We start from the raw sequence: 27754 nt of genomic DNA, 5'->3' as shown, positions 1-27754 counted from the left end.
GAGTTGTAGAGGAAGAGACAAAGGACATTAGTGACCTCACCTTTGATCTCACTAAAAAATAAATGAAGTGAACTTTAAGAAAGAGGACATTGAACGTTCTCATCGACTGCCAAAAAGAATACAGATATTGTGAAGCCGTTCAGCGGGAAGCAACAAATAGAATGCTCCCATACAACATGACCAACCAAAACCTCATGTCATTGTAAATTTGTGTCTCACCAGATGCAGAGATTAGTCGTGAAGAGTTGCGAAGTGAAAGTCACAAAAATGGGAATCAAAGAGGACCTCACTAAAGTCAAACGCTAATTTACTATCAAAGGCACAGAAATGTGGAAAGACCTGCATTGTCATAAAATAACTGAATTCTCAGCCTTTTCCCAACAAATCAAACTGTTATTCACAAGAAAATAGTCAGAGGTTGGTCGATAACTTCTGTGCTTTAAAAGTACAATGACACTACCTTTAGCACAAAAGACAACTTAACAAACTTTTTCTTTACAACATTAAAATTCATTAGATTGGTACATTGAACGTGTATTTAGAATATTCAATCATCAAGATGAAAATTGAATTTTAAAAGAAAATCTCTGCCTAACATGAATTAAAGCCTCTTGCATCTAGGAGCAAAATGAAGTTTGTTTTGTTACCTTTGTGCCGGTGGTCCATCCATGATGATGTTGATCCATAGGATCTGCATGGCATTCAATGGATTGGGAAAACTTAGCATGGTGGACAAGGCTATCAGGGTCAGAGCAGCAATACTCCTGCAAATATCAAGGAATAATAATCATACAAAAAGATTAAAATGTCAATAATAAAATTACAAAAAGAAAAATATATAAATAAATGATTTACATGATGTGACTGTATTTCAAATATGACCTGGGGGTGTTTCACAAAGACTAAGATCGACTTTAAGTTGGACTTAAATATGACAGGCCATTCATGCTATCATTTGCTCTCACCGTTAACTGGCATTGGTCTCTCAAGGGACGTACAAATCATGGTCACAAATCTACAGAATTTACCTTTTTTGATAGTTTACTATTAAAGAAAAAAATATTATCTAAAGATCAAAATTGAGAGACCAATGGTAACAGCAACCAGTGTCACGAATGGCCTGCCATAGTTAAGTCTAACTTAAAGTCGATCTTAGTCTTTGTGAAACACCCCCCAGGACATAATAATAATCAATAATCGTTGTCATTATTATGAACCGACGAATCCACATTGATACGTATGATGGATTCGTTGGTTCATTAAACCGCATACAAATTATTCAACAAGATTAGTAAGACAGACAACCCCCACACATATATACTACATCATCAATGGGGGGGATAGAGGCACAACAGCTTGAAAGTTTCAAGATAACACTTTGAAATCAAAGGTAAATAGCCATAAGTGCTTTAGCTTTGGCATTTATACAAGGTATTCAAACTCATACACAAAAAGCAAGTGCAAAAATATTAAAGTAGTGACAAGTATACATAATTAATGTTTTGTGAATCTTATTTTCAGTTGTAGGAACCTATGGATATTGAACAAGGTACATTAAATCTGATGTACAGTATCAAAAGTCACACATGAAATGCCTTTTGAAACAAGTTGTCACAAATAAAACATGGTCTTTGGACATTAATTGCAATGGATTAAGAGATTAGAATGACAAAAATCTGGAAAATAATCTTGTTGCAAAGCTTAAATCACTCACGTGCTAAGCTGAAATCGAACAAAATTCTTGATATTGTAGAAGATGGCCTTGCCCTCCTCAATGGCCGACAGGATGGTGGTAAAGTCATCATCAACGAGGATCATGTCAGCTGCTTCCTTGCTCACGTCTGTCCCTGTTATCCCCATGGCGATGCCGATATCTGCTGTCTTGAGCGCTACTGCATCATTCACACCATCACCCGTCATTCCAACCACAGCCCCAGTGGCTTGCAACGCCTGTTTGGAGAGGTGAATTTAGTGCTCCATGAAGGTTTTGGGGTGGGAAATATCACACATACTCGGATATTTAATGTTAAAGCCCCACTGCACTACTTATAGCTACTTGCTCCCTTTATATAGCAAACAATGCCTAATTGGTGCCTGTTGGTCCCCCATGATCCTGTTTTTCTTATGTTAATTGAGAGCTGATTTGATGAGATAACCACCTGCCAGTGACCTTGCAGGGAGGTCTAATCTCTCCTGGCCAAACGAGTACAGACGGGCTTCAAGGCACGCTGTAAATTGAGAAGTTCATCTTTTCTTAATATCTGAAACTGAGCATTTTAATACCTAATCCTTGATAGCTGCAGATTGATCAGTCAAATCTTATGAATTAATAAGAAAATATTAATGACAAAATAATTAACAATTATTGAATATAATTCATTGTGTTTAGCACTACTGCAAATGCTTTTATGAAACATTATTACTTCAAGCACCTACCTTGACAATTTTCAGTTTGTGTCTTGGGCTGGCTCTGTAGAAGATTGTAACCTGAATGAAAAAGGAAAAAAATCAAAAGACAATAACTACATGAGAGAGAAAGAGGGAGAGAGACAAAGACATAGACAGAGAAAAGAACAACAATGGCTAGTCTAATGCAACAAGATCTTGTTTCATAAGTCTAGCCATACGTCAATCGGAAATCAAATGAAACTTCTCCTTGGTAAGCCTATCAAGCACTGCAAGGAATGAATACTATACATACTCAGAGGAAACATCAATATATGGGGGAGGGGTGGTGGGGGGGGGGTTAGGATGAGAACTAGAAAGCTCATGCATACCTGATTTATCATCTTGGTTAGTTCAATAAAATTCATGTCTTCAACTTCTTCACCAGACAGCGATGTAGAACCTTTGGCATATAGACCCAGTCTGCTACCTGGGACATGAAGAATCAAAACAAACAGGTGTACATTCCCCTGACAGCTGGAGCTCCAAAAGAAATTGAGTGATTTCAAGTTGGGTGTTTAGGGCTGGTGTTAGTGTTTAATAAACACTAACACCAGCCCTAACCAACAAAATGGAAATCAGCTGGTGTTAAGGCTTTGACCTCTGAATATCGTCAACTTCCCGTAGCTAAGTGTTATTGATTTTGCAAAGTTGTCATCTGCTGAACCGACCTTTGTGGCCGGTGTTAATATTTTACGTACACATGTCCTATTCACTAACACTAGCCCCTAGGAATTAAGCAAATGTTGATTTCCAGTTCGGTGTTAGTGTTAAGCTATCGATATTGATATAGCTATCATGCTCTTGATTTCATCAGCAAATTTTTAGCTCGATATAAGAGCTCTTGACTGCTCTAAATACTAACACTAACACCCAACTTGAAATCACTCATTGGGTAGTCTTCCATTTTAGTGAAACCTGTCTATAAAGACCTCTCAAGGGAGACAAGAAAAGTGGTCTCTATAGGCAGGTGGTCTTTATGTACCGGTTCCTTTATTACAGTTTTCAATGAGAAACAGAGTTCAAGGGAAACGTAAAATGTGGTCTTTATAGACAGGTGGTTAATATAACAGGTTAGACTGTACATAAAACCAGAAGATCCTCTTATCTCTAAAGAATTATTAGCTCATTAATTGAGTGACTCCTCTCGCTACTCAAATCTAGGACTGCTAGTTAATTATAATAGACATTTTAACAATCCTTGCTTGTGACATCTTGTGATTCAGATAAACTCTAACTCTTTACCAGACAGTGCTCAGATCTCAAAAATAAGAATAACTAACCTCTTTAATATGGTTGTATTGAAATAACTATTCTCATTTACTTGACATTTCATAATAATAAATAATAATAATATTCCGCTTTTATATAGCAATTAATACATCGACGATGTCTCTTAGCGCTTTACAGATATATTATCACCCCGGTCATCGGATTTAGGCTTGCCGCACACAATGTATACACATTCTCCACTTCCTGGGGAGCATATACATGTATGTAAATCAAACTGGGCCTTACCAACAGCAATTGCCGTCTCAGCCGAGTCTCCTGTAACCATCTTGAGTGCTACCCCAGAGCTGAGTAGTGTATCGATGGCCTCCCTTACACCAGGACGAGGAGGGTCTAAGATACCCACCATACCCAGGTAAGTCATGTTCTCCGTTCCTGGCCCAACAGCCATGCCAAGAACTGAGATGGAAAGCGAATGCAAAGAGTGTGGTGTGTTTATAAAGAGAAGGTCGACTACCGTACTAGGAATCCTGAGAATGGATATATGAGCTTTCAAATTCTTTTTGTACATATACGTGTTTGAATTTCATAATAGCAATGACACAACACATGAAATTAATTGCTGTAGAAATGCCCTCATAGTCAGATACAGAAAAATACTAGAAAAAGAAATGTATTTGATTTCAGTACGATAATGTTCATTTATTACTATTTGATTATTCAGCCACCTCACACAAACTTTATACAAAATCAAATTCTAAAACAGTTTTTTTATAATGCAATTGCACACACAGTGTCCATGTTTACCTGATAAATGGAAATGAACTTTTGGCATGAGATTACATGTAGCAGAAAAGGAAAGCTAGTGAGTTCCATGTGAGATGTTTGATTAGGTGAAATATTGTAAGACAAAACCCAATAAAATGTGATTTAGTTTATATTGGTATGAAATGAAAAGATGACATAGAACTTGAATAATTTCTTTTGATATGCCTTCAAAAGAAAAAAAATCACATCATCGACCAGACAGTGAGATGCATGTGTATATGAATTCTGACCTCTGACTGACCTCTGACTAACCTCTGACAAATTCATTTCTCTTTTTATTTACCTGACAAACATTCTGAATTACTCACCTCTAAGTCCAGCCACGCCCATCTGACGGCCTTCCTCTTTAATCTCCTCAATCTTTTGCTTGTTGAGAGGCTCTGATCTGTCCTCGACATTGTAAGTCCGACATTTCGACAGAACCCGCTCCAGGGCCCCCTTCACAAAATAGATCTCCTCGTTGCTCGGCAACAGGTTAGGAGCGGGGTCATGAGGTCGACAGCGGACAGCCATCCATTTGGTTTCTGAACTGAATGGGATTTCAGACAGCCTGGTGTATCGACTCCTAGAATGATGGAGTTGCATCTGAGGAATGACAAAAATGAAGAATTAACAAAAGAATTCCTTTTCGATGTTTCATGTTCTATGCTCTCAACCAAGAGTATGCAGAGTTAAAATATAAAGATATAGAAAAGGAAATAAAAAGTTCATTTGATTATCATTTTCACAGTCTGTTTTATACACTTCTTCAAGTTCAAGTTTTGATTGCAAGTAACGCCTGGTTAGAATGCTCCCTAGGGAGTGGAGATTGTGCACACATTGTGTTGGGGTGAGTATTGAATCCATTGACCAGGGTAATATTATATCTGTAAAGCTCTTAGAGACATTTGTATTAAGCGCTATATAAAAGCGGAATATTATTATTATTATCATTAAATTATAACACCTATAATTTAACATTGTCATTTTATTTCTCTAAGAATTCTCCACTTACTTTCATGGCCAAGGCAAGAAGGGCTCCCTCTGTTGGCTGTCCATATAAAACATTGTCACGGATCTCAGAATTGTTGCATACGCATGAGGCCTGTCAAGAGAGAAAGGGGAAAATATGAGAAAATTGTCATGAATAACAATCAACTACCCGTCACTGAATAATATCACTTCAGGTAGCAGGAAATCCTTGTTTATAACAATGATAGGATAATATTACAATGCCGTCTGTGGATGCTTGATTTTGTTGAATGATTGGTGAACGAAGCTTTGAGCTTTGAGCAACATATCTACTTTTAAAGCCTGAATACACTGCATGTGTGAAGTACTAAATGGAGTGATTTAAAGTTCATATCTCTTTGAGAGTTGTTTCTTTTCTTATGGAAACTTTGACTGGACTGTTTTTTTTTCTCCATGACAGTACAATATCTTTTTCAGATGTCAAAGAGAACTAAAAAAATAATGCCTAATATGTTCGGCTTTTTCCTTACTACCTATGTTGTATTTGGATGTGGTTTGTTACTTTTTATTTTATTTAGGTGGTTATAATCGTGTAAATATCTACAAACATAGAAAATACAAAGAGGAATTTTATTTAAAAGGCACATAAAATCGGTTTCAAACTCACCTCTACTACTCTAGCTATGGAGGGAGACTGGTAACCTAGTATATGCATATCATCAACTACTACCATCCCATCTCCATTGTACCCAACACCAGTCACCTGTACAGGACAAGAGAGATGGGGTTAAATACAGTCTCATAGCTCCTCTGTCAAGAATCATGTGAATTGAAGTAGACTGACTTTCTTCAAAATCACCAAACCCATCATCAGTATTTGTTTACAAGATCAAATACTTAAAATAGTATCAACATTCTCAAATTATATACGAGCAATTTACAAAATATATATTTTTAAAGGAAAGAAAAAGAAAGAAGAAAACATCAATCATTAATATTACTGAAACAATCTTGTGTGACAATGCTATAATAATACATAACTGACATTTTCCTTCTTATTGTATCAAAGAACTGAAAGAGAATGCAGAACTACACTATAACATAAAAACTTACCTACACAAAAATCATCCACCACATTTCTATTACGTGTACATGTACATAACATTTAGATTACATACTTGCTTGTGTAAATTTCACACAAGTATATCCTGGGTAATATATAATCAAAGGTAAATCACTTGCCCTGTAACATATATCTCTATTAAACCAGGCTGAACGTCAATGATGCAATCATATTTTAGTTTACAAACTTGTATATAAATTGAAATATAGTAACATTTCCAAAATGGATACAGAGATAAAGGGATTGACATTTAATGACAGTCATATTTATTCTTTTATCAATAATCAAGTTACCCTATTAAATTCTTTTTTCATATCCCACATCTCTGGAAAGAACCTGCACTTTGCATGAACAACATTACTGGATATTGACAATTTAAGAACATAACTAAGAGGGCAACAAACTTTGCTATGATATTCTATGGTGACACGACATTTGCTCCTGCGACAATTGCTCCGGGCTTTATTTCGTCTAAGATGAAGGGTTAGGGTTTCAATAGGGTTTTATGTTAGGTTTAGGGTTAGGTTTAGGGTAGGGTATAGTGTTGAATCCAGGGTTGAAGTTAGCCATTCGATTAGTGTATGAAATTTACAGCGGAGCAATTGTCGCCGGAGCAAATTTCATGGAATCTATTCTATTTATTTTCATCTCCCTGTTATAAACTCTCTGGAATAAGTTCTTTGCTAGATCATAAAGTCTATGCTCTGTTAAAGTTGACATATTCAAGTTGTAAAGAAAAATCCTTGTATATGGATATTTGATATTGTATGACTTTGAAACCAGTGGAAACCAAATTTCCTAATATGAATAATGAATTATTATACTTAACCTTATACTTATCCTTATTTTTAAAAGTGCAAAAGTTGTAAAAAAACAACATAACATACATAAATTTGATAAACAAGTAAGATTACCTCAGCTCGGATGCCATCCGAAGTGTGGATGCTTAGAGCTGTCATCTCATTCTTAGTCAGGGTTCCAGTCTTATCGGAACAAATTACATTCACACAACCTGTGCAAAAAACGGATAAGTTAATGAAAATGAATATAAATTCGAAAAATGTCTAAAATTTGATTTTGTGAATACAATGGTAGGTCTGCTATTTTTTTTCCTCTAAATGTCCTTTTCCTTGTATGTAGTCACTCAACAAGACATCAGACAGAATGAACCAACGATTTTTAGGCTCAATTCGGAACATCGTGTCATCACGTCCGGTCAGGTGGTCACGTTACACATCCTTCCTTGAAACGAAAATCGATGATCATGTGAAGATGCAGGTTAAGGACGCAAACCTTCACAAATTTTTTTCTAGGCTTTTCTCAAAGTGTCAGTTAAATTGGATCAGACCATTTGTAGATGAGAAGGGATTATTTCACAAACATTACCCCTGACATTTCATGTTTTCACAAAAGGTCAGGTAATACGATCACCCTCCAGACAAGATGACCCAACGATTGGAAGTAAGCTGATTTTGATATTGATGAACTCACCTAATGTTTCTACAATGGGTAGCTTCTTGACTATTGCACTACGTTTGGCCATCCTCATCACTCCAAGAGCAAGGGTTACTGTGACGACAATGGGCAGGCCTTCTGGAATGGCTGCTACTGCCAGACTATGGAAAATAAAAAACAAAGAATAATAAATAGGTGAAGGGTGTAGAATTAAGCTTACTGAAAGATTGACGTGTATCCTATATTGATATATCAATACCATTTTGTATATAGTTATTATTAAAACAGTCAGTATAATATGAACCAATAACAGAGCTCAACTATCAGAAACGTTAGCTATGTACTGTATAAACCTTTGGAATGAAAAATTGGAATCAAATGTATGTATAAGCGCAATAATTGTTATTGTTACTAAATTACTCTATATTAATCTATGTATAGATTCAGGTTTTGAAATTGATCATGCATGGAAAACACAAATGTTTTGTACATATGAGATGGAGGCAGGCATTCAGAAGTGGAAAATAAAAAGAACAGAGAGAAAGAGAGAGAGAGAGAGAGAGAGAGAGAGAGAGAAAGGCATTTTAGAGAGAAAAAGACAGAGAATTTTCTCTGTTTTCCCCAGAACCATTCTTATTTTGAAGAAGAATCCAGAAAAATGGCTTCTCTGCCATTGGAAGATCTAGGATTTTCTGAATATGGAGGGGGGCACTAGCCAAAAAAATATTTGAAGAAACAAGCAACAAAGGGCAATGTTTTCATTTAATTTATTTCAATTTTTGTTCAAAGAGGGAGGGGGGCTCTTTCCATTTGTATTTCATGTATGATTAAGGTATTTCAGATTGCGCAGATTGTTTAGCGGGGAGAAGGGGGCCTGTGCCTCTGTGGTACCTATATATAGAAACCATGGCTTTCTAATCTCCAGCTACTTACCTTACACCAATGGTGAACATATCCAGCAGTTTTCTGTTTTGTAACCATCCCAAGAACATGATAAAACCTATGATACAGAAGGAGTAGAAAGACAGCTGTTTTCCAAGACTATCCATGCTCTTCTGTAATGGTGTCTTAGGTGCCTATAAGGGGAAACAAAAATAAAAAGAGAAATGAATCACCAAAGGATATTAAAAGCATGAAACAAACTAAGAGTTCACCTGTAGAATTGATGTGAAATAATATACATTCAAACCTGCTTTAGTGACCACCTGTCTACAAGGACCACATTTTGTGTTTTCCTTGAAAATGGTTTCTCATTGAAACATGTACCAAAGGAACCTGTCTACAAAGACCACTTTTGTGTTTTCCTTGGGTGGTCGCTGTAGACAGGTATGACTGTAGAAGAAATAAAAGGATCAATGTTTGCCTATACCATCCATACTCTTGGCAAGAGATACAAAATAAAAAAGAACAATGAATTACTAAAGAGGATTACAAACTTTACAAAGTAAGAAACAACGTTAATCTCTTACATTAGGAATAATTCAAGTGAAATATAGAACAAGTACAACTTAATGCAAGTAAGGAAGGTCAAAATCTAGTTTTCTTTATCCAAATAGGCTTGCTGTACAGAAAGGCGAGAACAATCACTATACTTCTATGTCCAATGTTTGTGAAAGAATGAAGACCTTAGTGTTGGAAATTTGATTAGAAATGAATGGAAATGTATTAAATACATTCGTGCAGCAGTAACATATTATTTGCTATTCATAAATGAAATGTTATTCCACTGTACACATAAGTATTTTACTGTGCTTTAACAAAATATATATTAAAGAATGATGCAAGAGATATTTGCCAGAAGAAACCTATGTTCACAAGATTGGCTTTAATTCATTCCATTGCGTTTTTAAATAAATTGTTGGCAAAAAATGTCACCCAGTGTTTGCTTTCCTTGGTTGTGTAGCATATGTAACATTTAAAAAAGAAGGGGGAAAGAAAAAAAATCCATTTTGTCCTAGCCTCAAAATGTAAACCATGTTAGAATGTATTAAACTGATGAATCATTTAAATGGTTTGTGGACTAGTTACCAGAAATATATCTATAGGTAATTAATCTGCAATTTCTGGATATTTCTCAGGTAAACTGTGTAAATACTGATAATTTGTATGATGGGAGGTTGTCTGTTCGGAGGCTCAACAAAAAAGAGTCATCACATTTGCTTTCAGATTTAATCAAATGTATGCATCAAATAACACTAACGATCATAACTATTCATCCTTATATTAATTTCTTCTTGAAAGAACTATGAAATAAATCAAATATTGCATGTAGACTTGTTAAAACGTCCTGTTTTAAATCAACTGTCCGGATACACAACCACAGTATCTGGTTATAAATGTACATATTTGCAGAGATTCCTATTCCCACAATGTAGTGCAAAGTCCAGACTAGACCAAGTGCAAATAATTGCATCTACCGTATACTAAACACAGTGTTTTTTCCACATGAAAGTTTGAATCAATAATTTGTGACCGAGAAGCTAAAACAAGGAAAGTGAAAAAGTCATTGGTTTTTTAAAAACTCTATTTTAGAACTCTATATGACAAATCATTCAGTCATACCCTAAAGGTCACACTCTTGAAATCATCAAATGCATGTAGCACAACTGAACTGCATCATTTGTGATATTAAAGGTATTACAAAGTTTTGGCATATGCGAATTAAAAATATTCAATGATCGTTGTCGCAGTTGAAATCAAGTCTAATTTGATGAAATTGTAGATAATAAACTCTCTATGTTGTATAGCACCCTCTCAAGACTGATATTACTTAAGCTCTAAAACAATGTTTCTTGACTACGATCGACCGATTTGCAATTACCGTTTGGTAATTATATATCAGAACTGCATATTCTAAAATTTAATGGCTGCAGCTACCATGGAATGGCTTTAGGAGCTATTTGAAATATTTGAAATTTACCGGGAGCACCGGTAAATTTTGATTATTCAATTTCTTGAAAGCAGAAGTGTTTTAGCAGTTAAATGTTTTAGTGCTTATAAAACATCTACAGGGGCATCCAAATACATCAAAATTGTAAAGAATTACTATCAATCGAATTTTCGAAATTTCCAAAAACTTTGCATTACCTTTAAGCTTTTTTTATTGTCACATCAAAATAGTGAATTTCAACATTCTGACGTCATTTTGATGATCTGCGCATGCCCGATGTTATCTACCTGTCCACCACCAGAATCGAGAACGGGTTCACCTCTTATTTGACGGTCACCTCAATCCAGAACGCCATTCTATCTAGCCGCATCGCTTTGTAATCTGAGGTCATTCAAAGTGGCAGGCAGGTGGGAAATATGCATATGCATGATGAATACGTCACATTTAGACATCATCATGTTCACTAGTGTGGTGAATGGGCGTCAACTGGACTTGAAACGGTTTCAAACGGTTTAAAAAGCAAACAAGGGGTGTCGATTACCTGAGTCAACACACTCCCTGGGTGTGCATGGCGTTCTCATCGATACAATTGAAAAGGCTTTATTGATCGTGTACGTTAATGGGAAATTTTGCGGGATTTGTATTTGGTATCCTTACCTCTTCAGCCTTCATCATCTTGAAGATGTCTCCAAATTCTGAATTTTCCCCTGTGCCAATCACAATACCCTGGACAAAACAAGAAAACATAAAGGATCAAATGGTCTTTTTCAAACACAGTATGTTCAAATATGTATGAGCTTTAAAAAGAATAACATTGACTTTGGCTCTGGCAGTCATTGCAAAGAGCAAACAGAAAACGTCATGACTGCTGATTTCAATAAATTTTCAGTGGTATTTTAGGAGGCACTAAGCTGGAATTGCACCCATGAGCTCATCATAAAAAGACAAGAATATTGCTCCACACACACACATACACACACACACTACAAAGCAGTTTGAAACAGGTTCCCATCTCATGGGGAAAACAAACAATCAGTAGTTCAGCTTGCTATGCTCAAAACATGTTATAAGTTCTGGAAAAGCCTTACACGTATCAAAATTGGTCCCAAAGAAATCAGACATATCTAAATAAAAGGGGAAAGAGGATAGTTCAATAAACAAAGGAAGTATATTGTTCACTGTTCTGACCTTGCCATGGCCATTCCTAACAAGTGTTCCCATGTAGGCAATGTTCTTTCTCGTGGTTCTCTTTCCATTCTGGTCCTTGGTCACAATCTGTGTGGTCTTATTACTAGGCTTGGTCTCCCCGGTGAAACTGGATTCATCCACTGCCAAGTCAACAGCCTGTGTGACAAAGAATGACATATGAGCAATTATTAGTCTTAATATCATCATTGCCATCATCATCATCACCATCATCACCATCATCAACATCATCACCATTATCAACATCATCACCATTATCATTATCATCACCATTACCATGAGGAGGCGCGATAGCTCAGCCGGTAGAGCAGTGTCTCGCAATACGACGACCCGGGTTCGAAACCAAGTCAATGCGCTAGTGCCCTCTGGTAAGGCATTAATCCTCATTACCAGGTCCCTCGGAGAGGACCTAAAGCCGTTGGTCTTCTGGTTGCTTACTAACATGCATTTATTTTATGCTTTCTTAGCAGTCAGGTAAAAACCACCACCACTATCTATCTATCTTTCTATCTATCTATCTATCACCATCATCACCATCATCACCATTATAATCATTATTCACAGCCGTCAACGAGTCTGTAGGCACAGACTCTAATTGCCACTTAAATATAATTTCATTAAGTCTTGAGCAGGACCTAGCTCTCTCTATCTCTGGCCCTGTTAGGAGCAGCTTTAGTACAGAGCCTACAGGATGTACTAGACCCTGAAAAAGGCTTGGTCTCTTATTTCAGACACAATGTTACACACTACGGCTGACAGGGGTTTTGTGTCTGCAAACTAGCTTTCATCTTGGATGGGTAAACCACATTCAATCATTGTAGCCTGGAGTGTCTTCTCTAGTTTAAATTGATAGAGGTTTGGGGATACCACAATACCGTGGTCTATTCTTGTACAAAGAGTGCAGTGGGATCTTAATGTGCTAAAGAATGTGACTCTCCTTGCACTGCATGCACATCCTTTCTAAAATACTGAGAATTTTGTATTCTATAAACCGAATAAGCATCTATGGAACAGAGGAGGGGCATGTTGACAAGACTTCTGTCATCTGCCTAAACTGGATTTGTAAAACCTCTATACATTATTGTAGACCCTTTAAATCATTAAACATAAACTCATTACAATATGGTGACCTAGCTATCCCTTGAACTCTCACCTCTATCAGCCTCATGTCTGCAGGAATCCTGTCTCCGATGGACAGCTGAACAAGGTCACCAGGGGTCAATGACCTTGCCAAAAACTCCTTCACATGGCCATCCCTGATGCTGGAAGATACAAAGTTACACAAGAGATAACGTGTATCAGATAGTGCATGCTTTTTTAGGAGATTCTGTGCATTGTATCTTCTATGACATAAGCTTTATATCCACCTATTTCATGCCAAAACAAATGATCTTTCCATATGACCATTGGCTATAGGTACTTATTAAAGTCAAAGGTCATATTCAATTGGACATATGGTCGAGATTATATCATATGGGAAACATTGTAAAGAATATCCATTTTCCATTCACAGAACATTTTAATTTTCATAGACTTCCCTATTTTTAAGATGTTCCTTTTTCTCCAAAATCAATCACAAGTTCATATTCACTTGATTGATTGGGGAACCATATATTCAAATCACAACCTTCATGTGTAGATATAAGATGTGACCCCTACTGTTAAAAACTACACTACACATATTCAAAAAGGTATATGCCTACTCTACTAAGTATTGGACAGATTTTTGTTTATGACCGAAAATTCATTAATTTCTTGGGCTGAGTGAAACTCAAATATTATATAACGAATAAAGTTAATGACCTTGATTCCATTTTTTTAAATTTCACTTCAGTGTAAATATAAAAGAAAATACATCACTAACCAGCGACACATGGGTGGCACCATGTTGCTCAACTTTTCTAGAGACTTTTCAGAGCGGTACTCCTGCATTTAAACAAGAAAGAAAGGGATCTAATCAATATCAATTAATGAAAAGGGGGGAGACAGAAAGAGATAGAAAGAGAGGGAGAGAGAGAGACAGAGAAAAGAGAGAGAGAGAGAAAAGAGACAGAGAGAGAGAGACAGAGAGAGAGAGAGACAGAGAGGGGGAGAGAGAGAGGGGAGAGAGAGAGAGATAGAGAGAGAGAGAGATAGAGAGAGGGAGAGGGAGAGAGAGAGATGGGGGGGGGGGGACAGAAACAAGAAAGTATTTTGGCATAGAATTGGGGTACATGTGCATGATATTTTTAATATTTCAATCAAATCAAACATTCTTTTTAGTCCATAAATCCCATACAACATTTCCACAGATAATACAAGATCAACAAAAAGAGGTAGAGTAAGAAGGGAGAAAGAGACAGAAAAGAAGCAGAGAGATGAAAGGATATCATGCAGAAAAGGAGAGAAATAAAGAGAAAGAGAGAGGTAAAGAAATGCTAAAAATCATTTATCATAATCTATTTGTAAAATATAAAAAATCTACAAAGTAGAATGAGTTCAAACCTGAACAAATGCCACTGTGACAACAATGGTGATTGCCTAGTGAGGGAGAGAGCAGAAAAACAATCCATTAAATTCATATTGCATAGATAAACAAAGCTCTTCACGAGTCATAACAAAACATACAGAGCTCAAATTGAATGATGGATGACATTTCAGTAAAAGCATCCAAGGTAGCACATAATAGGTGAAGGCACTTTGCTTTCGATAACAAAGTGTCATTCCAATGTCAAGATAAACCAAACATACCGGTACTGTAATAAAACCAGAACATTATCTCTGCTATCAAAGTCTATCATACTCATGTGATGCCACATGTATTTCACAAATCAGAATAAGGGTCCTGTAGCATATATCTTGACTTAAATTCAAGCGAAACTATTTAGCGTATCTCGATTTTTATATTAAAGAGCCAAGGTTTAATATTTGTAACTGATTGTGCTCTACATTATAGCACATGTAGGCATACATGTACATCAATCATACTACAAAATCACAAAATACAACAGGTTATTAAAGTGACTTGGTAATATTGTTGAAGGTTGATGAAAAAATTGCTTAATTTTTGTATAAAATGTTACTTACTATATTCCTTGTACTGTACTAACCCTCTGACATGCGAAAAATCCTGAACAAATTCTTAAACCACAAAGATATCTATGGTTTTCTTTGAAGGCCTCGATGAACTACACCCTCTAACAGTGATTAACAGTAAATTCTCCCAACCATTTTTGAATTTTCCCAACCGTTTTTTCCATGAAAAAAAAGACATGAAACAGGCTATAAAAAAATCTGTCGACATTTAAATGTCTGGAATGGAATGAAGAGTGATTGTATTTCTTTGTGAGATTTCCATTCACCTAAAATGTAATTAAATTGCAATAATATAGTTGGGAGAATTACGGAATCGATCAGATCAGTTTTTCCCAATTTGTACCATGAATAATGGTCGGTTTTCACTCAAATTTTCAGATTATCTTTAATTGTACATCTAGCATTGAAGTCACTACCTTAGCACCACTATCTCTCATCTGAACAATGTTACCAAGTCCCTTTAATGTATCAGCAATGATTTAAGTACATGTAAAAATGCATGCATGCATACAATATATGCCTAGCAGCACAGGGAGATTACAAGTAGGCTACCAGTATATAATCTGAACGACCAACAAAATCTGTATTGGAGGTCAAAAGGACTTCATTTTAAATAAACTACTAATGTAATAACAAGAGAAGTATGTACACTGTATACATGTACCGGGTATGCTGTTATCTTTTCACAGCTAGCTTGTATGTATAAAACCGAAACCTAAAAGAGCTTGAATTTCGGGGCAGGTAAATAGAAAGTCATAAAAGTGTCCACAATTGTGTGCGGATGTCGGTCAGACATCCTGTGCAAATTAACTCTAAAAAATTAAAGAAGGTCCAGTAATTTACTTGAGAAATTCTCTTTTGAAATGCTTTAATAATTGTTAAATATTTCTGTTTCACTTGCATGATTTAATGACAGTCTTTTTTTTTTTTTGGGAGGGGGGAGGGGGGTTGGGGTTACAACCAGCCCATCCCCCCTTTGAAATCCAATTGGCATACCTTCCATGTATTAAATATAAAAGAAATAAATTTTGCCCTTATGTTCAGCATTGTGCCCCCCCCCCCCCTCCCCTCACAAAATTCTGGATGTGCCTCTCCATGACTGATAGGGGTTGACTACTTCATTTATATCACATGATGTGCATGTTTATGTGTTAGAATATGAATATGTACTTTACATAAAGTACTGTATATCATCCTGTACTAGCTCATTGGGAGCTGAATTTTAATACATTTATGACATGTAGCTTTTGATAATACACTTAACATTTTCTACAACCAAGAGACAAGTACAATGGAAGGTTATTAAAACTGTGTGTGGGTTTTACCAGCGCTCAAAATACACAGGGGCGGTGGGCGATTCGCCCCCGTGAGCTACATAATCGCCCCCGTCAGGTTGCTCACGGGGGCGATTGCAAAATTAAAAATCGCCCCCGTGGAATTATAAAATAAAGATTATCTTTTCTGTTATAACTTTAACACAATATTGAGTTTCAATTTTTAAACCTTAAACCAATGAAATGGAACTTAGATTAGCGTGCAAGATTTCTGGTTTTATGAGTAGGCCTAGTTATTACCAATTCACCTCGCAGTGCAAACACTGCAAACAAAAAAGAAAACAAGGTTATTTAATAAAAGAATCATGTGACAAATAATCATTGTGATTCAAATTGATGCAAGGATTTGTTTTTGAATAAGCAATGCTTTTCACCAGAATCTTCTTTGTAAAAACAACTTTTACAAATCTCAGCCATGCAAATCTGCCACTGTGTTGTAAGATCACTTTCAGATTAGGAGAAGTGTATTCTTTAATGAGTATTTTACATTGAATGGAACGTCTCAACTCAGTAAGCATGGCTGAGATTTGTAAAAGATGTTTTTACAAAGAAGATTCGGGTGAATAGCAGTGCTTATTCAAACAAATATTCGCATCAATTTGAATCACAATCATTATTTGTCGCTTAATCCCTTTTAATGACCTTGTTTTCTTTCTCGTTTGCAAGGGGAGAAGAAGATATGTCACGTTAAAGATATCATAAAGATCAGTGTTGTATGCGTATATATTATATACACAGGCCAGTAACAGCTATGTAGCTTGTAAATTTGTAAGAGGGAAAATGCTGATTGAAATGATAATGATGAAATAGCAAATAATTGACGAGTATCATAGGTACCAATTCAATGGATTTTTGTATACAAAAAGAGCCCCCGGCAGTACTAAAAGAGCCCCCGTGAGAAGGCTCACGGGGGCTCTTTTTGGGGGGAAGAGCCCCCATGGACAAAAAATTAATTTGAGCCCTGGGTGTTACCATAGTGATGCTGAAAGCATCGTCAAACTGCCCCATCACCACGGAAACCACAGCCGATACCAACAGCAGCATGATGAGTGGATCTTTGAACTGGAAAATTAAAAGAAATGTATATATATATATATATATATATATACATGTATATAAATATTATTTAAAAATTCCTTAAATCTCTCCAAATAACCTCTCCTTAAAAAACTGGGTAACAATACAAGCATGAATAATTATTTTATCTGTTATACACCAAATTAACATTCGCTGAGACATTTTCAAACTTTTCAGTAAATGTTCACACTGTCAGCAATCTAGATGCAAGATAGAATCACACACCCAAAAAGGTAGTATTCTGTTTCACTCTGCGAAAGTTCATCTATTTTTTATTCATCAAATAACCGTAGGACACGATTTGCTTTATGATGAACAAACAGATGTATAATTTAAAATCAATATTCAGTTTGTAGAATTAAAAATGCTGTAAATATTAATATGGTCCATAAACACAGTATACACTAAACTCACAGAATGGATAAGTTTGAATGCAGCACTTTGCACGATTTTTTCTTTATGATGAACTAACAGATGTATCATTTAAAATCAATATTCAGTTTGTAGAAGAACAAATGCAATGAATATTAATGTGGTCCATAAACACACAAAACTCACAGAATGGAGGAGTTTGAATGCAGTAGTTACATGGCTGAACCTAAAAACTTTTATTGGATTGTAAATGACAGCCATTTCAGTGGCATAAAAATTTGACAAATTGCCAAAATTCTGTGTAGTAAATCACGTATTTCATATTTCACAATGTCCGAAAATCTTGACAAGAACCAAAATTGGCAATAAATTTATGCATGCAGAGGTTCCTAGGTTTATGCGAAACAATCACACTATCATTTTTTATGAAAATGAACAACAACTTTAAGACTGCATCCGAAAGGTTTCAATACACTGATTAGAGCAACCCCACAAAAAGAAGAAATATATGAAGAAGAAAAAGTTCCTACCTGGCCCAAGTATCTCTTCCATAATGGCTCCTCTTTGCTGATCTCAAATTCATTTGGACCATGGACATGTAGCCGTCTCTCTGCTGTGCTCTCGTCTAGCCCCCTCACAGGGTCCGCTCCAAGATAATCGATAACTTCATCCACCGACAAGCTGGCAGCCTTGAGAGCTGCCAAGAGCTGCATCATCTTATCATCCTCCTACAAGGTGCAAGGAAATTGGTTTGGATTCCTCTCTTAAAGTTATGCTATCTCATGTGTACTCATTTACAATCAAGAGAGAATATGATACATGCACGTGTTTGTGTATTCAACTACCGTAGTCATATACTGTGTGTACACAGTCCATCCTGATACTCCACCCTTCCTGGGGAAGTCCCCCCTGATATCAAGTTTGTGCACACAGTGAGTGCGGCAATCATTAAATCCAATGACCAGGTAAAACGCTTAGAGACATCGTAGATGTATTAAGCGCTACCAGGTAAATAAAACTGGAATATTATTACCGGCAATATTATTATCAATAGGATTTAGAAGCAAAAAATGAGAAGAACAGGTCAGTGAAAGTTTGAACAAATCCTGATTAAAGATAAGAAAATATTGAATTTTTAAAGTTGCGGTGAAGCAAACACAAATGAGCTGTGAGATATGTTGCGAGATCCCCTCCCATTTGCTCTGTACTAAATTTTTTCTTCTCCCTTAACCCTAAAAAGGCTGGGCTATTTGAGGTCTGTACGGCCGGGGGGGGGGGGGGGGGGGGGGGGGGGGGTCATTAAGATGACCCCCCCCCTTTAAGATTTCGGCTGTGAAACGGTCGATCTCCGCGAAATGAGCGATTTTCGGGCTGACATGCAAAAACAAAAGGTCATGTGATCTTGTAACTGTAGGTCCGATTTTCAAAATAATTCTTTTAAAAGATGTGCAAGACTCGAAAGAAAAAAGTCAGTGAGTGGAGGGGGGGGGGGGCATAATGCCCCCCCCCCCCAGCCTTATTAGGGTTAAGAAAATAAAAATCAGAAATGTTTATTTTCCCTCAAGAAAATTGTCAATCAAACGTCCACCCTAAGAACAAGTATTGCAAATATCTTTCTTTTCAACCCCCGTATGGAAAAATTCAATTCCTTCAACAATATAAATAACAAAGAAACAGAAAGTTTATGGACCTTTATACACAGAGCAAATTGGAGAAGAGCTTGCAAGATACGTCACAGCATTGCCAATTGTGTTTTGATTGGTCGCAACTTCTAAAATTCAATACTTTCTAAATTTTCAATTGGAATTTGCTCAAACTTTCACTGACCTGTCTCTCTCATTTTTCTGCTACTATTAAAGCAAACTTAATATCAGGGTGGACTTCCCCTTTAAATCTTCTCTTGCTTACTAAATGTAGCTGCATGGTTTCTCATTTCAGTCCACTAAACTTCTGCAGTGTCAAGTTTGGTCAAGTCAAGTCTAACTATATAACAACAAAAGTCCTGGGGAAATCCAATTAGTAGCTCATCAGATTTGGTTCACTTCATATCAATATGCTTCCACTGTAACACAATATACCAAAAGCAGTTTGATAGTAGTAAAGTGTACACAGATGGCACAAATACAAATAAATATAAGAACAGAATATATGATACTTCACACTCTTCTCGCAAAGAAACATCTGCACAGAGAGTTAACAAAAACAATAATCTACATTGCATTTCAATGTTTGACATAAGAGGAGGGTTCATAAAACAAGAATTAACTGTTAAAGGTAATACAAAGTTTTGGTATGAGGTCATGAATTTGGTTCAAATTAACATATCGAAAGCATATGCGATTTGACAATATGCAATGATTGTTGTCGCGGATGAAATCGAGGCTAAAGTGATGAAATTGTATAAAATACACACTCACTCATGTATGGTATAGAAACAAAAGAATCAGTCATGCATGCAATGCATTCTACATAATACAATGGGTAAATTTAATGAAGTGAAAGAAAAGCTTCATTATTATTCCAAGGCTATGAACTTTAGCAATGTATAGTAAATGAGTGAACATACATTGTACGTGGCATGACTACATGAATAAGTGTGCATGGATAAAACAACTTGATTGCTCAAATCTATAATTCTGACAGAAATTTTGTAAAATCCAAACAAGTACAGGAACACAGCTACACATGTAGTGTACCAGTATTTTAGATTAGTCCAGAATTGTATGTCAATGGTTGAATTTTGAAATTAAAACCATGTGCCTTCTTGATAACAAAACCAAATTTGTATTGTTTTGTTTTATTTTTTTTAATTTTTATTTTAAAGATAATTAATGCTTTTTAGTTTACTTAGATAAAATTTCATAGGGAAAATATTTAGTTTGTTTGATTTGATCTCAATTTGGTAATATGATTCATGGCAATATAGATGGGAAGAGGGGGAGAGGTTATTTAAAGGTAAGTGTACTTAAAGGTAATAAATCATTACTGTGATCTCTTCCACCCATTATTAATCATGGGAATGGTAGAATAACATCTGTCGATATATAATGTATGAATATTTTGAGATGAAAAAAATTACTTGTTGATTCACTACAGTCTGTTTTGTAGGTAGAATATTCCTTGCCTACGTGTTCATAGTTTATAGGGCTACTGTACTTACATGTACTTAGTTTGGAAGTGACGTTGGAATTTACCAATACAAAAGTGCTTATCAAAACAGATGTATGCTCAACCCCCCCTCCCAAATCCAAAACTTTGCATGACATAAATGATCATGGAATATGCTGACTAGTTTTTACCCTGGTCAGACACCTCCCCCCCCCCCCCCCCCCACCACCACATTCAAAATGATCAATGGATGCAATTGGATAATAAAGCTAGGATCTATACCAGAGATGCCAACTTTTGGAAAACATAAATAGGGAGGATTTGTAACGGACACCAAATAATGTGCGCGTAGCGCACATCTCGAGCGCGTAGCGCCCGACCCATGCGGCCGGGGTCCAGGGCCCGCCTTAGGGCCCTGGAAGCTCTGGGGTTCTAGATGCTCTCTGGTGCAATCTGAGCCTTATTTTGCAGCATTTTACATGTGTATTTAGTTCAATAATTCCCACTTTTTTTTAAAATAACATACAAATTGTACAAAATGCATGATGAATTCCTTTCATATATATGATACAGTGTTCGGTCTTATACTTCTGATACCATTTCTTGGTCTTCTTTAGCTGATTTTCCGCCATTTGGATTCTGTGTCAATATCCACGCATTGGTTACGGCGATCCATATGCTGAAACAATCTTTCGCTACTCTTAATTTGTCTTTTAATATAGTGGATTTACTACATGCTAAAGTTAACAGACGATATTTCTCATTCAATTCACAGATATATATACTGATAAGCGCCAAAAAAAAAAAAAAAAAAAAATCATTTTTTTAATTTTTTATAATAAATCGGGAGGATAAGGATGGTGATCGTAAGGTCGGGAGTTGGGGTGAATTATCGGGAGCCTCCCGATGAAATCGGGAGGGTTGGCATCTCTGCTATACCAATGTTTTAAATGTGATTAAAAATGTAGAATGGGCATCTTCATTCTCTTGATGTGACATACTACAGGTATGCAAAGTCATTTATAATATATATATTCAAATTCATGTATGCTTCCTTGTGTGTTCAGTGATGAAATGTTTCATTCACCTGCTCTTATCTTTTGAAATATAATTTTCACACCATTTTCATAATTAAGGTGTGGCTTATCTGGGGTGAAGGCTTTACATAAATGAAATATATTTGTCAACTGCTATTTTTAAATGTTATGTGTTATACTATTTCCCCTATTACATGTATATATTTTTCACCAAATATTATTTTAATCTTCTCGGCTATGATTTTTCCCTCATTGACAATTACAGGTTTTGTTAAAGAATTAAAATGTCTCTATAACTATAAAGGCTTGGTGCAAGATGCAAGTACAAGTTCGCCTGGTTTGTCACATTAACAAGAAAATGGCCGCGCTAAGAGTATCTTCACTTATACATCCCTTGTACATTTGCGTAAGGGGTATTGTAGATCAATAGGCATGAATAAAACTCATCTTTCAGCATACATGTACCTACACTTTTTCTTGGGGATGAGGTTTCCTTTTAAGATCAGTGGTATTTTGGTTATATAGTAAAATGCAAGTTGATCAACCTTACCTTCATGGGTGTTCCCTAGTAAAACATGGATCACTTCTGCACTGGAGGGTATTTGAAAGAGTCTGCCTTAGAAGAAGCTGAAAGCCTTTTGGGAGGAATTATTTCTGGTCAGCTTTCTGGTTGACAACACACAGCTGCAGCACACATGGATATTGGCTGATATAAAACATATAATGCGAGAATGGCAGGTATGAAAATAGGAAGTAGAGTTTGCAATAGAGTTGATATAGTATTCTTTGCATGGGGTCCAAACTGTAACTAGAAATGCAATCGTGTCAGAACGATGTGCGTGCAATGACGCCGTGTTTCTACGTGTCAAACGAAAGAGCTTCTCTCGGACTATCCAGAGCAATTTGCACGAAGTCTGTAGCTTCTGTGATATTGGAGATAGGTAGGGCGAAAGAAAGGCATCAACAGTGACCTTGATGGGATGGTAGTGACTATGCCTACGAAGTTTGAAATAAATTGGGATAGGGGAAAGAACCTAGAAAGGGCTCGCAAGCACTGCGTGCACAAACCAATGGGATTTGGTGCATGTTTGACATTGCAACCAAGATCGTTCTGGGGGCCAAAAGCGTGAACCCGATATGCCCCATAGACAATGCGTGTAATGAATGGGCGGAAAACGTGCAGGATCTGTATTATGACCGGAGTTAAATTGTTTTTTCTCTCTCTCTTTACGTCTCTTTATGGGCCGTATTTGGTATCATTAGAAAGAGAATTTCATGGTTGTTATTGTAAACCACTCTCTTTTTTTCTATGATAATCCTATCGAAACACGTGGTGTAAAATAGATTTATAGGACAAAATGGCGTCTTAAATGGCCCCCTTGACCAATTTCAAAAATCTGGCCAAGAGGTGCCCTGCGTATTGGAACTCGGCATGTCACTGCAAATTTTCAAGGAAAAAAAAGGACGTTTAAGGGGCGAAAAGCAGTCTGAAAAAATGACGTCATAGCCGATACGTGTTAGATTTGGGCGGAAACTCGGCGGAATTCGTAAAGTGACCCTTGTTCAAATGCGATTTACTCACAATTTTCTGTATGAACATATACCATACTTGGTATCATTCGAAAAGGCACTTCATTGCGGTCAGTTTGACACCATTGCCATCCGCGCGGAATGTATTGCACGCATTAAACGCGCTATTACATAATGCATAGTAAATTCATCATTTTTGACGATAACTTTGCGCTCACATATATTCGAATTTTACTTAACTTGGCAGACAGTTGTCACGTATATGGATACATACATCTGCAAAGTTTCATTGAAATAGGTGTAGAGATCGCCATTTTAGAGCAAGTTGAAGTTATTTTGGAATTTCCTCGAAAATGGCGAATTTGGAGGGCATTTTTCTCAAATTTGGTCAGTGTTAGGGTATATAATTTTGTATATGGCTGGAAAGGGCATATCTTCAAGTATCTAAATCCAAAAAAGGGTACGGGTTTGCCAAGCCATTATGGAGATACGGCCACAGAGAGAAAGCCAATTCCCAGAACTTTAGAGGGCGCTATTTATGTTGTGCAAAGCCATTGGAGCGTGAAATTTGGCATGGCTCTGCGCAATTATGAGATAAAGATACTGTAAGATTTAAATACAAAACGGAATTTATATGAGAAAGTTATGGCAGTTTTAGATTATTTAGGGGTCCATTTTTCAAGAACTTGAGAGATTTTTGACGGAGTCGGTTTTAGATTTGAATTTCGAGTATGAAGATGGCATTTTGAAGGTCAAGTCATACGTCGCAGATGAAAGAACATCTCTCAGACTATCTAGAGGAATTTGTTAGAAGTTTGTAGGATCTAGGATAGTGGAGATAGGAAGGAAGATATAAAGGCGTTAAAATGGACCAGAAACGGACAAAATGGCGCCTGGACGGTCATGCATGAGTGATTTCCAAAATCGAAGAATGTAGTGACCTTGATGAGATGTTAGAGACTATGCCTATAAAATTTGAAAGGAAAAGGACATGAGGAAAGCACCTAACTAGGAATCACAAACACTACGTGCAAAACGAATGCGATTTCCTGACGATAAGGATAAGGATAAGGAAAAGGAAAAGGAAAAGGAGAATATTAATGGGGCAGAATGTGAACGAAAACAAGGCAATGACGAAGATCGTCATTGCAATTAAAGGTAAAGACCAGTATTGGAAACGCCCCAATTTCAAAAAATGAAATGGAAGCTCTCATTACCAATCATGTGAAAGAATATGTTTTGACTAATACATGATGATAAAAAATTTGCTGGAAACCGCCTACTAATTCATATCTTTGGTAAATTTGTTTCTCTTATGGTCTGTGAGAGATATAGGGTAGTCCCATATACATCTTTCTGTGTATAGTGCTTGTAACTTTACGAAGAATGGGCCAAATTTCTTATCATTTTGATGATTCCAGAACCTTGCAGATGCTAGATGCTAGATGATCAACCTTTTCTGATCGATTCCACAACGTTTCTTTCACAATGCAATCGCATGACCATAACTGGTCTTTACCTTTAAAGCCTCCTTTTTTCACTGTTATTTGGCAGAGAGCCCAACTCCCCCTTCACAAGTGTTCACATCAAATTGTTTGGTATTTTCTATTCAATTCTAATAATTGTTTACATGTGAAGAAGTACTAAAATAGAGGTACATGTACATGTATTTCCTGACTCAGAGTCTTATTCATACAAAATATATACCTGTACTTGATATAATTTGTACCAAGGTAATTGCATGAAGATGGAAAATGCAGGGAATGTACAACTACAAGCAAAATATTGTTACATAGTTCATCTGGATTATAGGCTGTAAATACAGACAGTTCCCTCTTTAACTTGGCTTACCTCGAAAGGGTGCAGTGCGACACGGTGTGGTACGTGCATTGAACGCCCCCTTTCAAGAAAAGCCCCCACCCCCCGCTTATCTTGAAAGGATGCGTTGAGAACGGAGTACCCCCTAAACGCACCTTTTTGGGATAAGCAGGAGGGGGAGGGGGGGGGGGGGGATCTTCTCAAAAAGGGTGCGTTGACTAGTCTTCCACATCAGTCTTTTAGAATTTATTAATTTAATTCTTATAAACGCCTGATCTGCAAGAATCTGTTTCAATTTAAAAGTACTGTCCCTCCCATTTGCAGGCCAAAAAAAGTTATTCAAAAAAATTTAAACGACATTTGAAAGTTAATACTAATTTAGAACTTCCTTCAAAACGAAAGGGCTTACAAATGGCTTTTAGTGGGAATTGTAACGACCATTAGTTGTCAAATCAACTTAAGTGATTGCAATCACTGAAGTAATAGTCTGATTTTCAGTCCCTTTTAACGAATGGTTGTACATTTTATGCTACACAAAGATTCATTCAGTTTCATTTTGGCCATTACAAGTATTGGGTTATTGAGCTCATGTACATGTACATGTACCTGTTACACTACAGCTCATTTTATGTACGTTATTACCAAAGAAAAAAAGATGTCAGTCAGTCACTCAATAGTGTCCGACAGTAAAGTCTAGAAGGTTAATGGGTTTCCTTGCATAATTTGAATACCAGGACACTGCTCATGTTTAAATTTCACAGATAGGACATACATGCCTAATTCCTGCAAAGTTCTACAGAATTTGATGATGGCTGCAAAAGGGACATAGTACATCTTTAAACAACTTCAATTTCTATTCCTTAAATTCCATTCTAAATGACTGATGAGGAAGACTAGTCAACGCACCCTTTCAAGAAAAGTCCCCCCCCCCACCCCCGCTTATCCCGAAAGGGTGCATTAAGAAGGCCCATTCACAAGGCACCACACCGCACCCTTTCGAGGCAAACCCTTCACCGCTGATTCTAATATTCATGACTATGTCTAGTCTACTATGGACCGGTAGACAGATGTGTGGACAAGAAATATTGGAAAGATTTCCTTTTGCGACAGCCACCTAACCCTAATCATGAACATGCCCTAACCCTGTCCCTTACCCTATTTTACCATGTTATTATTAGATATATCATTCTAACTATTAAAAAGCTGTCCCCGTTTTTTTAAAACTTAATTGGGTGGCTGTCGCAAAGGAAATCTTAATCAAATTTATTTAGAATCTTTCTTTTTGATTGTTTTCATTATCATGTTTCTTGAATCTTGCGAGTTGTTATTTATGAAATATGACGTGTTAAATTTGTACTTATTCAAATCTGTAAATACTTTATCTACATTGCTTTTAATTTATTGTGCAGGGTCTAAGGGGTAGTAGTTCGTTAACTTAAGAAGAGTAAGCGCTTAAATAAATCTGTAAATAAATGAATAATCAAATATTCAAGTGTAGAGTCTAGTGACGGTTTCGTAAATTGAAACAACCCTCCCCCCCCCCCCCACTCCGGCAGCAAAGCATAGATTTAGAGAGTCAATGTTAATGCGTATTGACCTCTAGCACTGCACTAATAGGCAGCATTTGCACCATGAATAGTCAATATACTTATAATACACAAATGCACACAATCATGCCAGTGTGGCTGATCGGCAAATATTAAATACAATATCGGTAGGCTTAAAGATGAAGTTGAGTTGTGGTCATGCGATTGCATTATGAAAGAAACGGTGTCGAACCGACCAGAAAAGGTTGATCATCTAGCATATAAGAATGTGTGTGTATTGCAAGGTTTTGGAATCATCAAAATGATAAGAAATTTGGCCAAGTCTTGGTAAAGTTACAAACACTTGCACAGAAAGATGTATATGGGACTACATGAACACGTGGCGTAAAAAGCCGCCCCCCCCCCCCGATTTTTACGATGTTATATTTAGAATTAGACCGAAAGCTTCAGTCTCTATAATCGTCGGTTGTTCCACTGAGACTACGTCTGGCTCCACTAGACCTCCGGTTATAGAGACTGAACGACTGCCTATGCCAGCCTGTGTTGAACTTATTCCGGAAAAACTGTGATAACGCCATTACGAACGTGTAGATGGCGCACAGTTTTTCCTTCATAATCATTTTGCCTTCGGCGTAGACTAGAAGGGATGAGATTGACGGCAGCGAGAGTTTAACACGGCTTGCAAGATTTTCAACATGGATGTCGATTTTGACCCATAATTTCCTTAA

General features: G+C 36.6%; 1 protein-coding gene across 2 annotated transcripts in view; it reads right to left on the bottom strand.

The window, feature by feature from the left end:
• The window catches only part of SPCA (testis secretory pathway calcium transporting ATPase), a 33397-nt gene that overhangs the window by 4780 nt on the left and 863 nt on the right, over positions 1-27754 (bottom strand). Inside the window, 19 exon segments of one of the 2 annotated variants that reach the window (NM_001033649.1) lie at positions 648-764; positions 1715-1950; positions 2437-2487; positions 2778-2875; positions 3964-4134; positions 4812-5088; positions 5498-5587; positions 6122-6217; positions 7492-7589; positions 8069-8193; positions 8966-9108; positions 11580-11648; positions 12111-12266; positions 13282-13390; positions 13993-14054; positions 14613-14648; positions 17510-17599; positions 18517-18714; positions 22682-22837. In NM_001033649.1, the coding sequence (NP_001028821.1) occupies positions 648-764; positions 1715-1950; positions 2437-2487; positions 2778-2875; positions 3964-4134; positions 4812-5088; positions 5498-5587; positions 6122-6217; positions 7492-7589; positions 8069-8193; positions 8966-9108; positions 11580-11648; positions 12111-12266; positions 13282-13390; positions 13993-14054; positions 14613-14648; positions 17510-17599; positions 18517-18714; positions 22682-22687 (2228 nt within the window). In that variant the 5' untranslated portion in view covers positions 22688-22837. 2 annotated transcript variants of the gene reach the window in all.

Source organism: Strongylocentrotus purpuratus, unplaced genomic scaffold (assembly GCF_000002235.5).
Source record: "Strongylocentrotus purpuratus isolate Spur 01 unplaced genomic scaffold, Spur_5.0 spur5_scaffold_8, whole genome shotgun sequence".
Classification (NCBI taxonomy): domain Eukaryota; kingdom Metazoa; phylum Echinodermata; class Echinoidea; order Camarodonta; family Strongylocentrotidae; genus Strongylocentrotus; species Strongylocentrotus purpuratus.
Note: the sequence above shows the minus strand (reverse complement) of the source record. Positions and strands in the feature narration are given on the sequence as shown.